Source organism: Falco naumanni, chromosome 3 (assembly GCF_017639655.2).
Source record: "Falco naumanni isolate bFalNau1 chromosome 3, bFalNau1.pat, whole genome shotgun sequence".
NCBI lineage: Eukaryota > Metazoa > Chordata > Aves > Falconiformes > Falconidae > Falco > Falco naumanni.
In genome coordinates, this window is record NC_054056.1 from 28,621,792 (window position 1) to 28,635,503 (window position 13,712).

Consider the following 13,712-nt stretch of genomic DNA (forward strand, 5'->3'; position numbering starts at 1 on the left):
GCCACAAATCTTCAGCAGGAGCTCACGCTGCCCTGATGAAGCTGGACAGTGCTTTAGCAGTGGCCGGTCTCAGGCCGCACACAGCGCTGCCGCCCCGGGGGTTTGTGTTATCGCTTGTATTTGCTGCAGGGCAGCAGAAAGCAGGTCGCTCTTGAAAGGCTGCCCAGTGCCATCAGCCACCCCAGGGCATCCCAACACCGAGACACCGCCTCCCCGGTTTATCCCTCTGAGCGTGCATTTCTCCTAAACCCATTCCCTGTCAGAAAACGCGCGCCGGGGCCTACAGCGCCCCCCCTCGATGCCGCGGGGCCCGGCTCCCGCCGGCAGAGGCCTCACGGCGCACGCACGCGCCCTAACCGCCCTGAACCGCGGCTCTGCGCCCCAGAACCGGAGGGGGGGGGTGGGGGGCTGCCCCGGACCCGGAACACGCACCGGGGGAGGAGAAGGGAGGAGAGCCCGGCCGGGCCGCCCCCGCCCCGCTGCCGCGGCGGCGCTGCGGAAGCGGGCGGAAGTGACCTCATCGCGCAGTTCCCGCCCGCCCCTCTCCCTCCTCCCGCCCCGGCGGCGGGTGGCGGGTGGCCGGTGAGTGCCCCGGGGGTGCGGCTCCCCGCGGACCAGCGCAGCCGGCGGGGGATGGCGGCGCCTCAGCTGCGGCGGCTGGGCCAGGCCCCGCGGCACCTGCTGGTCTGTGAGAAGGGCCACGCGCGGCACGCGCGCTCGCGGCACGCGGCGCACGTGCGGGACCACGCCTATAACTGCCGCGTGAGTGAGTGCGGGCGGGGCCGGGGGCGCGGGGGGTGGCGGTGTCCGCAGCCCCGGCGAGACCGGAGCAGCCCCGGCCCGGGCGGGGGGCGCGGTGCCTTCCCCTGGAGGCGGAGGGGCGCCTCGCTGGTGCTGCGCCTCGTGCCAGGCCCTGTTCTGGAAGGTTCCGCCGGCCCGGCCAGAGGGGCCCGCGGGCCTCACGCAGGGGACGCAGGGACATCAGCTCGGTGGGCTCAGGCAGCGCCTCAAGGAGCTAAAGGCCGTGTGGGCACGGGCTGGAGAGAGGAGGGAAGGCCGGGTGGCGGAGGTGCCAGTGCCCTGTCAGCGCGGCTGGGCGCGGGGCAGGGGAGCGGTGAGGGCTGGGGGGCTGTCGGCGCAGAGGAGGGCTCAGCCGGAGCCTGGCTGCAGGTGGGCCCTGAAGGCCCTCTGTCATCCTGGCCCTGCTTCTGCTGGTGTGTCGTGTCGTGCCAGTGTGTCGTGTCTTGCCGTCGTCACCTGCATCGCTTTGGACAAGTTAACGTTACGAAGTTCGCTTTTGCCAGCTCGCCCTGCTTGCTTTGACTGTTGCAGGTTTCAGTCAGCTCATCTTGCTGTTCCCTGAGTGATTTTTTTTTTTTACCAGCTAATCATAAAACACGCTACTTGTGTGGCAGGTAGCCCATCTCTCAGTTGTTACCTCTCGTGCATGTGCATGCAAAAGGAGATGCGTACCTGTTCTCTTGAGAGCTTTTGGAGAAAAGTTTTTTGAGCGATGGAGGGAGAAGGAACAGCGGGACAGGCTTTTAGGCTGCATGGGCATGGTTGTTGGGAAGGTTGGTATTTGGCCATGTAATAATCTTGTTTTACCTGATTTCCTGGACTTAAAGAGTTCTCGGGATCTACGAAAGGCTTTAAACAAAAAGGAAATTCAAGGTAGGCAATTGGACCAAAAGACTGAATGCTGAGCTTAGCAAGAAGAGCTAGGTGCTCGTTCCTCTTGAAAGTCAGTTTCCTGCCTTAAATTAGAAGCTTTCTACAGAAGTTGGAGCCTTAATGTGTGCCTTGCAGCTTTTTTTGAAAATTGTAAGCCCATCTTCAAGTTTTGTTGTGATGATCTGTTCAGTTGTCTGACCTCCGAAGTACTCTGCAGAGGAAAACGCACTGATTCAAAAACTAGTTTAAATTCTGCTTTGGTCTTTTCTACTGAGATTACATAAATGCTTAGCCTACATTTGTAGTTATAACTGCTTCTTGCAGCAAGGGCTGAACTAAATGTTCCAGTGTGATGTCAAGCTACATTTATAATGGCGTGAAACAAGATTTGTAGTGAATTCATGTTATGTAAAATCATGCCTTCGTGTAACACCTCATGCTATTGTATAGAACATAACATGCAAAAAACCCCCCAAACTCAAACCTAAATAATCTATTTAGTGTACCAAGAACCTTTCTGCAGATTGTTACATCTTGAAGATGATAGTTTGATACTATTTTTTTCATCTCATTTAGATGTAATATACTGATTTATTTGAAAAGTAGAATTTTTCTTCTGTATTTCTTGTTTTTCTTCCAGAACAGATTTTACAATATGATTTACGTTACAAATATGTTCCTGACAGGTGTCGTTTTTGATTCCTGAATGTGGCATATTACCTGAAGTGCTGAAAAGTACTGTTGCAGATGTTGGAGAGTACTACCTGGTGAGGAGTTTACCGGTTCATGAATTGATTGCTCAGGAATTCATTGATGCTTTTGTGAAGAAAGGTAAGGTGGAAATCAGAACGTAACAGATGCAATAATAGTGTATTTTTTTTTTTTCATAACACAGTAACATCCATTTATTATTTATTTTGAGAAGTATTTTAAAGGAAGGGAAGGAAAAGTACAAAGAAAATTATGAATTAATTTCTTTATCTGCTTTTTTCTGCTTTGTGGTGTGTCAGCATTTATTTATACCCACTGGGTCCAAAACTTCTTTGATTGTTCCCTCTTCATTTCTCCCTATTCCATTTTATTCTGCAAGCCAGCTATCAAGAGGGCTTCCATGTATCCTCACATCTGTTTCTTCTACTCCTTATGATTGTGCAGATTCCTGCAGAAATCAGCTCCCTTCTCCCTTTCTCATTCCTTCATATTTCAACATGGAGTTGTGTTAGCTGTGTTCTATAGCAGGCAAGGGAAAAAATACGTTTGCTCTTTGTTCGTTTTTTACTAGTATAGCTGTGATGGCTCATTCTTACACAGTAAGAGCAAAGAGGATGTAAAGAAGGATGCAGCCTCTGCCCAGCCAGCTTGCTGCTGCATCCTCGGACCATGCTGTTTTCATGTAGCAGGAGCTACTTGTTTGGCTTATGTTAACTAGTTGTACCCTTCAAATGATTGCCAGGAGAAAAAAAAGTGTTAAAAGGAAAAGAGAGGACACCAGAGAACATGTAGATGAAACGAGAGGATAAGAGATCCATTACTTGCTAAATGTGGGACTCTTTTTTTTCTTATTCCCCTCAGTCTCATTCATGTGTTTTTATGCCAGTAGTTTTATGGAAGCAACATTTGTACACAGAGTTTACAGGATCTGATGCCTGTGTTTTAAAAAACAAAATTGGCTGTGGCAGATAATGTTACAAATTATATTTAGTAATGTGAGCATCTTCCACCTTGTTTTTGTGTGAACTGATAATAGAAATCTGTTTCTGGAAAAAAAAAAAGGGTTTTTTCCATTTGCTCAGTGCAGAAAGTTGCAGGTGGAAAGAAAGCATTTTCATATTGGGATGTATTGTTATCTGTATTATGGGTCCTTTAAAATAGTGCCAGTCCAAGGTTTATAAAAATAATAACAAAATACTACTTTGCTTGAGAAGATGGAAGAAAGGTAGTTGATGAAAACACAAGGGTTTAGAGTCATTCACATGGTATTTGGCATGTTTGGTTATCTTGAGGTGAGTCTTTCATATTGTCATGTCTGTCTTTAGAGACTGTGTATTCTTACGGTTTTCTGCTTTACTGTTAAAGGTTCGTGCTACGCACTTAGCTATAACACAAAAATTGATCAAGATAATACTGCAGCTCTGCTACCAAATGGTATGTTTGGGATTTTTTTGTTTTTAGTGATTCATATTGATTATGGTCTGGGGGGGGGTGTCATTTGGAGTGACGTAAACTGGAAAATGTAATGCTTACTAAACTTGCCAACTTTGTTAGAAATATGTTTGAATTAGGAAAATACTCGTTTTGTCTTTTCATTCATGCTGTTGATTTATTTCTTCTAAAAAAATCAGCTTCACTTATGTATAGTATCAGATTGTCAGTGCTTCAAATGAAATTGGAATTGCTACAGAGGATTATTTTTGTGAAAACATTGCATTCCAGGTTCTTATTTTCTGCTGGTCTCAATTTTCTTTTTTGGTACAAATTCTGTCTTTATCAGCACTGCTTAGGAACACTTCTTAAATAATCAGTGTTTATTCTTTGAGAATTATATTAAAATATTCCGTTTCAGTTCCATCACAGTTTTATGACAAAACGTCATAAACCACCGCTCATCTTAGGTGGGGTTTTATATGCAAAGGAAATAATGCTGTTTTGTGCTTCAAATATGTCATCTTATTTCCATCTAACAGTAGATAGATACAATAGAAACGCAAATTGGTCTAGCAGACCTTTAGCCTAAGACTCTGTAATATGTCAGGTGCCTGTAAGGGCACAGTTCTAGCAAGATGGATACTTGGTAGTGACTGTGTTTCTGTGATACAGTGATTACAAGCTATGCACAATTAATGCAGAGACAGCGTTACAGTTCCTGGTGATGTCACCATCTGAAATCTTCAGCAACAGCCTTATTTGTCTGTATTCTATATTATACTGTTACTTGTACGCTAGAACCAAAAAACTGCAGTTGAGAGCTGTTGTCTGAAATTCTGTACCGAGTGGTAGATGCCAGATTTGGTTTATGGATATGGAATGGGAGTCCCAGGGCATATCTGCTCATCACTAATAAATATAGTTTACTCAATGTGAGTAGTCCCACTGGAGCTGGAGGAGCTGCTTTTGTATGTGTAGTTGAGCAGTACATGTGTGAATGTTTACTAAATCAGGCCGTGTTGTAATGTAGTGGTCAACCAATGACAGAGCAAGTGCTAGGGGGGGACAAGGTGAAAGATTGAGGCAGCGAAGTGAGGTAGTGCAGTAAAAAAGGTATGACTGTCTCAGGAATAGTATTACACTTCTCTTGTTCATTAGACCTCTGATAAAACAAGTGAGTTACAACATTTTTAAAGGGTTAATTGGGTAATGCATTTAACTGGAACTAAGGAGTCTGGATTACATTAGTAATACCATTGATCCAAAACTAACATTGTGTGAAGTGTACAGTTCTCAGAAGACTTCAAAGGCAACTAGATAGAAAATAATTTTTATTAAAGTTTGTTTTGTTTATAGGAAAACTAATTCTGTCGGTGGATAAGGATACTTATGAGGAACTTGGACTGCAAGGTCGCCCTTCTCAGTATTCTGGCAAAAAAGTAATGAGATATAGTAAGTATTATTTACAACAATGCTTATTTCAGATCTGTCTGTGAAGTGCCTTGTTAGGATGTTAAATCAGCAATGCTGAAACTTCCCTTTCCTTAAAACTGGGTGTTGTCTACATTGTATTTTTCCAGATGCAGATACAAGGACAGCATGAAGAGAAAAAATACTTTTACAATGTAGTAAAGTAGCTCTAAGGAAACAACAGTTTGATTTATTTTTTTTTTTGGCAATGCTGTAAAATTTGTAGCTTCCGGGATTTCATTGTGTTGTTTATACTGACGTGATGTGGGACTCAAGAATGTTTGTATACTGTGCACAGTATCTATGGCTTCCGATCTAAATCGGAAAATACTAAACTGATTAAGATAGAGGTTGAAATTTGCACACTATACAAAAAAAAAAATTCAGTGAAGAGACTCACCCAAGGCTGCTTGCTTGAAAGGGAGAATTGTATTATGTTTGAAATACTTAATATGGTAGTGTTGATATACCAAGTACTCGGAAAATGCTGTAGTTTTTTAATAGCTGCAGACAAGACATCCTGAATGTGATTTTTGTTCATTTTTTTGATAAGTAAGTAAAAAACTTGGAGCACCATGCCATGTCAAGTGTATTAGAACTTGCAGTAGTTGGTAAGTAGCTACATAAAAACTTTAGAAGGGGAAACTTCTTATCTATAATAAGAATTTTGGCAAAATGAGACATTGTTTTACTATTCAGTTTGTCAAGTAAAATGTATCATGAAATTTCCTTCTGAAAAATAAATAATAACTTTCAGACTGGGACTGATTAATCCAGAAAAAAACAGCTGGAAAAGTGTCATTGCTATATACATTGCTTCTGATGTTAGATATTCGAGCTTTGTTGGTGCTGATAACTTGCCTAATTACCAAGGTATTTTTAAGGTGCTGTTTTGGGACTTCTGGCAGTGCCATTACAAAAGGCACTAGAAGTTAGTTCCAGATTATATCAAAATAAGGACAGCAGGAGGTGAATATTTATTTCCATAATGGGGAGCCATATTTGCATAATTAAATATTTCGTAAAGGTGCTGTATATGTGAAAAGGAAGCTTAATGTTCTTTGGTTTCTTTGTGTTCTTTTAGTTCTTAATGAATGTAATGTTTATTTCAATTGAGTAACAGTGGCTTTTGTACCTTTTTGCAGTTATAACTATTGACCTGACTGATGCTGGCTTTCACCCTGATAGCAAGAAACATAACAGAGTGCTCTGGGCCTTGAAAGAAAAGAAACCTTTAGAATTTGACTTCCTACTGGCTTGGTATACAAATATAGGTAATAAAAAACTAAATGTAAAACTGAAATGTAACTGACATGAAGTCTAAATATTTTTAGTTTACTGTTCTTTCTTAGTGATTGTCCAAATGTGTTTTTAGTGGAGGGAAGAGTTACATTAAAATGTGTTTGGGTAGGATTTTTTGTTTGCTTTGTTTATTTTTTGGGGGAGTGTCTGTGTAACTTCCTACACAGCAGAACATTTCAGTTCAGGAACACAACAACGATTCATGGGAGATACATTAGTTATTTCCTTTCCTTGTCTATGTTGCGCATACTTTCTGGCCTAACTTTGCCTTTTTGATAGTGCTGCCTCTTTTTTATAATTTTTTGACCTATATAACCATTATTAATACAAATTTTTTGAATTTTTTATTAATACATGTAAGTTGCATATTTGGTGTAGGACTTGAGATGGGGAACTTCCATTTCATGAGTAGTTACAGGACATGTACAGAGTCCCTATTTCTGTCACAGGCCATCTACACATACACACAGAGTTTGCTATTTTACAGTTTTATTCTCAAGCACTTGTTTGAGATTGGAGCAGAGTAAGAGGTTGTTGTTCCAAGGAATTGTCTCAAATCACCTTTCTTCTAGTGTTTGGTTATCTACTGTTTTCTAATTACAGTAGTTTTTCTTCTGGGAATTAAGTGTTGTTCTTCCTCTGAGGGTCATTTTCCAAAGTCCTCAGTTGCTTCTGTTACCTCAGAACAGGCTGTATCTAGGGATATGGAGCATTTGCATAGAAGTGACAAAACCTACAGGAGTCTACTGCAAAAAAATGTTTGTCTTCATCATAGCTGTGTAGCTTTCAGTGTGATTCTGCTTTGAGTCTCCACGCTAGTGAGAGGGGATGTTAGGGAGGTCCCTGAGGATGCCTTCCCATCTGCTTTTTGCATTGTTACTGTTTCCTGGCACTTCAAGACCAAGTCTGAGAGGGAGTTAACTGATCTGAGAATATAAAGCTGCTTACAAGCTTCTTTAGCAGTATCCCATGTTTCACTTCAGTCCTTCATGTTTCCCCTCCCCTTTTGAAGTACTGAACATATGACAAGGATCCTTCCTTGTTTGTCATACATAAATTGTTCAAAGGCTTGCAATTCCCATCCTTGTAGTCTTCGGGAAAGAGTCACAGTGAAGGCTGTCGCTACCATAAATGGTGACATAAATCCCCAAGGTGGTGATCTTCAGGCTGAGCTCGCTTGGATTTATTGACCCTGGGTGGAGTGCAAAATGCTTCTAGGGCCGGTATGTTTCTTATGTTTGTTGCTGCCAGTGTTAGCAGCATTCAGAAAGAATAGCATTCCTTTTCCTCACTTTCTCTTATATCCAAAAACTGGGTCAGGTCAATCATTTCCTGAATATGGAGTTAAATCTTAATGCCTTACTGTGCAGGAATCTTGTGCTTATAACACAAAAGACACGTCCTTAGTACTGACAAAAATAAAACTTTTACAGATTTTTATTAATAGACATGAGGCATCATGTAGAATTCTGCTGGAAGGGGAAGAGGGGGCTGTATTTTGTTGAGAGAATTCAAGTCCTCCGTGAACATTTTGCTTGCAGCCTTCCTGCCAGTAACTGCTGTTTCTTGCTATGGTTAGCACTGCTGCAAACTATAAACATTCACGTTACCCTCCAAAAGCAGGATTTTTTGGTTTTGTACCTGTTTTTCCCACTTAATGGTTCTGGCACAGAGAAGAACAAAAAAATGGGAGCATGGAGTGTCTCATGTCTTCAGTGACAGAGGCAAACAAACATTTTCTTCTCGTTTCTATTGCTGTAATTTCTACGACAGTTTTAAATGTTTATTGGCTGGAATTCACTCCAAAGAAACTTTGACAGTGTGCCTGGCTGCTGTTGATGTGGAAAGTTATGCTGTAGCTAGAGGAATAGTTCTGTTGGAGTCTTGACTGTAGTCTTTGAGATTTGCTGAAGTTAGAGCTATAGCTGAGGCTTCCACATGCAGCAGCCATATAAAATGTATAGTTTTTTTATATTTGACTAAGAATTCTAGGGTAATATTATACATTCTTTGAACCTGTTAGACTAACAAATGCCAATAGGAGGTACAGGCTGAAGGAAGATCATCATTCTAGCAGAATTCAGACTTAAATATGTCTATATAGAAATATTAAATTAACAAGAATTCAGTGGCTGCCTGTCTTTGTCACTGTGCTCTTCGGTACTTAGGCAGCTTCCTCTGAAGGGGTGACTGAAAAGGATCAGGTTAGCCCTCCTTTTTCTACTCCCCCAAGTGATTATCATTGATGAGATAAATATGGGTGATGGAGTTTAGGCAGTCCATAATTTTTGATAGTAAGTTTTGGAAATCGAATTCTGCAGTGAACTGTATCCTATTTTTTAATATCTTCTCTTCATACGTGCCTTTTCTGCAGTATTTAAATGCTGTTCTGGACTTCAGGCTTCTCATGAACAAGGTATTACTTCTTGGTCTCCTAGAGACCCATTGTTACTTTATGAAAACAGAATTACGTTACCTGGAATTGCAAATTTAGGAGAATTCATTCCATGTCAATTATCTTACTGCTTCAAAAAGGAAGTTGGTTAGTATCTCTGTTAGCAGTATGCTTGCTTTGGTTAGGTTTTTAGTCTAGGTTAGGTTTTTAGAATTTTACCTGCTGTTTTGGATCACATACTAGAGTTGGAGAAACGTGGCCTTTCCCACAAGTCCATCAAGATACCTCAAACAATGTGGTTTAGTTTCTTTACCCTCTTGCCTTCTTCCTCTCTTCAATCCTTGTCCACCAGACTATCCTAGAATTCATCTTGACATCATTGATAAGTCTGTTCTCCAACCTGCTCGCTTTTCCACTGTTCAGGGAAATACAGTGTCCTGGGATGGCAGACTCCTTAGCCAGATGAGTAGGAGTGTCTCTAGTCTTGATGACTAGATGACCTTCCAACTGTATCTTATTGAAGGTGATTTCTCAATTTATTGTAAATCAAGAATTTTGCCATCACAGCTAGGAAGTCACATACGTGGCCTTTAGCAATGGGATAAAACCTCTCAGAAGGTTTCTTACGCGTTCTTGTCCTCAGTTGAGAGAACTAAGAGATCCACTAACCTGACATGCTGGATAGAGGACTTGAGTTCCTTTTAGGACAATGAAATGGAAAACTTTCTGCAGTTATGAAGCCATGTTCCAGAAGAGTTTAAATGACACTATAGCTTTTTGCAAAGTATTCCTGAGATCTGCAGGAATTTATTCTGTTGGAGTTGTTTGTGATTCTAGAAGCCATGCTGTCTCTAGGAGGCAGTTGTTAGTGAACTAGTGATTCTGAGATCCCTCTAGACACTGAGCCTAGGGAATACTGTCTGAATTCATGTGAGCTTAGTTCCCTCTCCTGATCTTAGAGATGCATTGTCCTTGTGTACGTCTACCTCTCAAATTGCGATGCCTGAGGAGTTCCTGGAGATGCTGGGCTAGAGATGACCTAATGGTATAAGGCATGCATTGCCTTTCTACAGCAGCAAGTACCTGTGTGTGAGCACGAAGGGAATGTATGGATGGGCACTAGTAAGGCAAAATGTTCTCTGGCCTTATGTGTATAGGCACGGGTATACTTGCAGCATGAGTGCGTTTGCAGACTATTTTGTCTTGGGGAGCAGTTAACGTGTTCCTGTTGCCTGTAATATGCTCCTTTTCAGGAACGCTCTGAATTACTCTAATGGGTTCGTTTTATTACTTGCCCAGTTAATTCTGCATGAATTTTCTATCGACAGATCTGTCCTTGCTTGTTAAATAGTAAATTTACTGAGCTATACTGCATTGCTGGATCTTGTACTAATTTTTATTTCCAAGAAGATAAGCTGAAGGTTCTATGGCTTCTGCCAAAGATAACACCATGTAAGCAGTTTTACACACTGCATTTCCTTGTATACATATACGAAGGTTTCATGTATTCGGTGCTCCTTTTGTTTAGTAGTTTCATAACATGTTTGTGATGTTGTGTTTTTAAGGTGCAGGGGGATCAACGTTGATGTCATACTTTTCAAAAAACCAAATACAGGCCCTGAAGCCAAAAATAACATTCAGCACGTTAAGGGACTTGCAGTGTCCGGTGTTACAAAGTAATGAACTACAGGGAAAGCCAGATGAGTCCTGCAGTACAGAGGAACTGTTTGAATGGCTGGGCGCTGTCTTGAATCAAGTTAGCTTGTAAGTATTGGAATTTGTTTGATCTTTAAATACCTTTTAAGTACGGAAAGCCACAATTAGTTTTAAGGAACAGTTACAGAAACATTTTTCCTAATTCTTATTTAAGTGAGAAGTCTGTTACGCATTTAAGCATTTGTTGTAAGTTGAATAATTTATCTGTGGTTTTAGGGGTACCCATATGTACTGGTTAGGTTGAGACAGAATTAAGTTTCTTTGTAAAGGTTGGTGTGATGCTGTGTTTTGGATTTGTGACCAAAGCAGTGTTGGTAACAGGGATGTTGTAGCTCTCGCTGAGCAGTGCTTACACAGTGCCAAGGCCTTTTCTGTTTCTCACACTGCCCTGCCAGCAAGTAGACTGGGGGTGAGCAAGAGTCTGGGAGGGAACACAGCCACACCAGCACACCCCAACCGACCAGAGGGGTATCGCACACTGCGTGCTCATGTGCTCAGCAGTAAGAGCTGAGGAAAGGAAGGGTATGAAATGTTCAGAGTTACAGCATTTGTCTCTTCAAGTCACAGTTAGACATGATGAAGCTCTGCTTTCCTGGAGATGGCTAAACATCTGCCTATTGATGGGAAGCAGTGAATTAATTACTTAGCTTGCTTTGCTTTCATATGCAACTTTTGCTTTACTTATTAAATGGCCTTTATCTCAACCCATGCATTTTCTCACTTTTACCCTTCTGATTCTCTCCCCCATCACATTAGGAGGAGTGAGTGAGCAGCTGTGTGGTGTTTAGGTGGTTAGCAGGGTTAACCCACAGCACCGTGGTGACATCTTGTGTATTAATTGCTTGGCCATTGGTTGCTTTGGTATTAGATGATATATGTAGATACTACTTCTTTGGTACAAGTTTTGATAACTAAGATTTCCTGTAGAAGACTTAAAGTATATTTTAATTGTTTTTTGGGTTTTTCCAGGGACAACACATCATCTAGCTTTTTATCAACCTATTGCTGTCCTCAGCCCAATGTAATGGTGGAAAAAGCTTTTCTGTGCACAATCACAGGCTTTATAATTCCTGAGAAGATAATTCAGTTATTGGAGCAGCTGTGGTAAGGACTGACAGGAGTACATTACTAATGTACACCCATACTCTATAACACTTTAGTTTTAGAAATCACTTTTAGATACTTCTTTTCAGTAGTGCTGTGGGAGGTAAATAGCAAAACACACAAAATGAAGAATTTTTTAAATTAGGAAATGAACTGGAAGCTTAACATTGGTATGTAAAAAAAAAAAAAAAAAACAAAAACACATCAACAATACAGAATTCTGGATACTTCAAATTTGAAAATGCCTGTCCTTTATTCAAGTAATTACTTTTGCTTTTTATCTTAATTTCTAAGGAACAGGGGCTCTACTGAGCTCTGGCATCTTTTCAGATTCTCCCATCTATGAAATTCAGATGCTGTCAAGTATGTCTGATTTTTAACGAGTGATGGAAAATATGATTGAAATACCTTTTTGATACCGAAAACGGTGTCAAAGGTACTTCAAAGTTACTATGGCATTACAATAAATTAACTTATATTGAGTTTTTTGAATCAAGTATTGTAACACTGGACACTGGATAGTGATGAAGGGGGTAGCTGTAGTTCTAATTCAATACCAAACTGCATGATACTAGTGTATCATGGATCAGTGTGGTACCTGCCTGTATTTATGTATTGGTGCTACTGACAGCAGGTTCTGGAAGCTCCTTGCTTCATGTCTGAGACAGTGCTTGAAGTGCCTGGTGGCTAATGATTGTAGCACCCACTCATGACAACGTCGCTGCTGCTTTATCTGAAATATGTTCATTACTCTTTGAGCAATTTTCAGATCTCATGCAGAAAGCCTCCCTAGGCTAGGGCTGGAACACAAGTTTTATTCTCTACTTAAGAGCAGTGGATAATGTCTGGCTTTGATTATTTGTGATCCTTTTCCTTTCTGGTGGTAAAAGTATTTGTGTCAAGCATAGCCTGACTGTGTTTCTTTGTCTGATCTCTTTTTTTGGCCCTGATAGCAAATTTTCTTGGTAAATGTTCTATTTTTTGAAAGGCAATGCATGCTGTAGGAAATTCAGAACATCCACTTTACAACTTAGAACTTTTTCTAATTGCTGTAATTGCAGGTTTGCTATTTCTGAATTTGGTGGGAATAATCAAGAGTCAATCTTACTTCATTTCCTAATGTCTTCTGACAGAATATTTTCTTTTGAAAATTTTTATTATGTACTAAAGCAGGGTGTTTTAACTGTTAATTACAAATTTTCACTAAAGTGCCTGGTTTTGATTATTTTTATTTATTTATTTAACATGCTGTCTATTCCATTATAATTATTGATTACCTTGTCTTCTTCCTTGCAGTTGCTATTTTGGTGAACCAAAACTGGCGTATTGGCTGACCTTAACTGTGCATGGTTTTGCAGACAGCCCTGTTTCCTGGAGAGAAAGTGAACATGGTTTCCACAAGGGAGGAGAGAACTTGTACAACTTCGTCATTTTTAGAAATCTGGACTACTGGCTTCAGATGGCTGTAGGAACTAATGATGATTGTCCTCCATAAATCTATGGCTACAGAAGAAGTTTTCTAATAATCCCATGTTACACTATAGAAACCTAATAAGATAGGTTTTTTTATAAAAGTAATTGGGTAAAAAGTTGTGTACTAAGAGGCTGTATATTTTTTCCCCATAATTTATAGCCCTTAAACAATGACCTACAATGGAAGGAATGAATTTTTGTTACTTCACTGTCATACAGTGCCTTCTGAAAGACTTGACAATTCTAGCTTTTAAATGTGGTTTTGAGAGTTTAAGGTCTCAGGAATTGACTGTAGGTGCTTTCCTTTTATCCAAAAGTAATTTTGGAATTTGAAACCTAGTTTTACAGATAGCTAGCTAAAATACTGGGGAGGCAAGCTCGTGTTGGGATTTAGTGTTTTCTTTCTTTACATTAAAGATCTGTAAAACCTTCA

The 13,712-nt window shown here is 40.9% G+C and overlaps 1 protein-coding gene across 1 annotated transcript; it reads left to right on the forward strand.

The window, feature by feature from the left end:
* The first annotated feature begins 592 nt into the window (after nucleotides 1–592).
* On the forward strand, nucleotides 593–13,712 carry RPP40 (ribonuclease P/MRP subunit p40). Its single transcript, XM_040587478.1, has 8 exons — nucleotides 593–762; nucleotides 2,361–2,505; nucleotides 3,751–3,819; nucleotides 5,176–5,271; nucleotides 6,435–6,563; nucleotides 10,552–10,750; nucleotides 11,672–11,806; nucleotides 13,103–13,712. The coding sequence occupies exons 1-8, from the start codon at nucleotides 634–636 to the stop codon at nucleotides 13,299–13,301; spliced, it is 1,101 nt and encodes a 366-aa protein (XP_040443412.1). The 5' UTR covers nucleotides 593–633; the 3' UTR covers nucleotides 13,302–13,712.

Bases quoted from the DNA above. Each gene is read 5' to 3' on its own strand.
- RPP40 (XM_040587478.1), top strand. From the start codon at position 634: ATGGCGGCGCCTCAGCTGCGGCGGCTGGGCCAGGCCCCGCGGCACCTG. The intron at 763-2,360 runs GTGAGTGAGTGC...TGTTCCTGACAG, and splicing joins ACCACGCCTATAACTGCCGC to GTGTCGTTTTTGATTCCTGA. The intron at 11,807-13,102 runs GTAAGGACTGAC...TCTTCCTTGCAG, and splicing joins CAGTTATTGGAGCAGCTGTG to TTGCTATTTTGGTGAACCAA.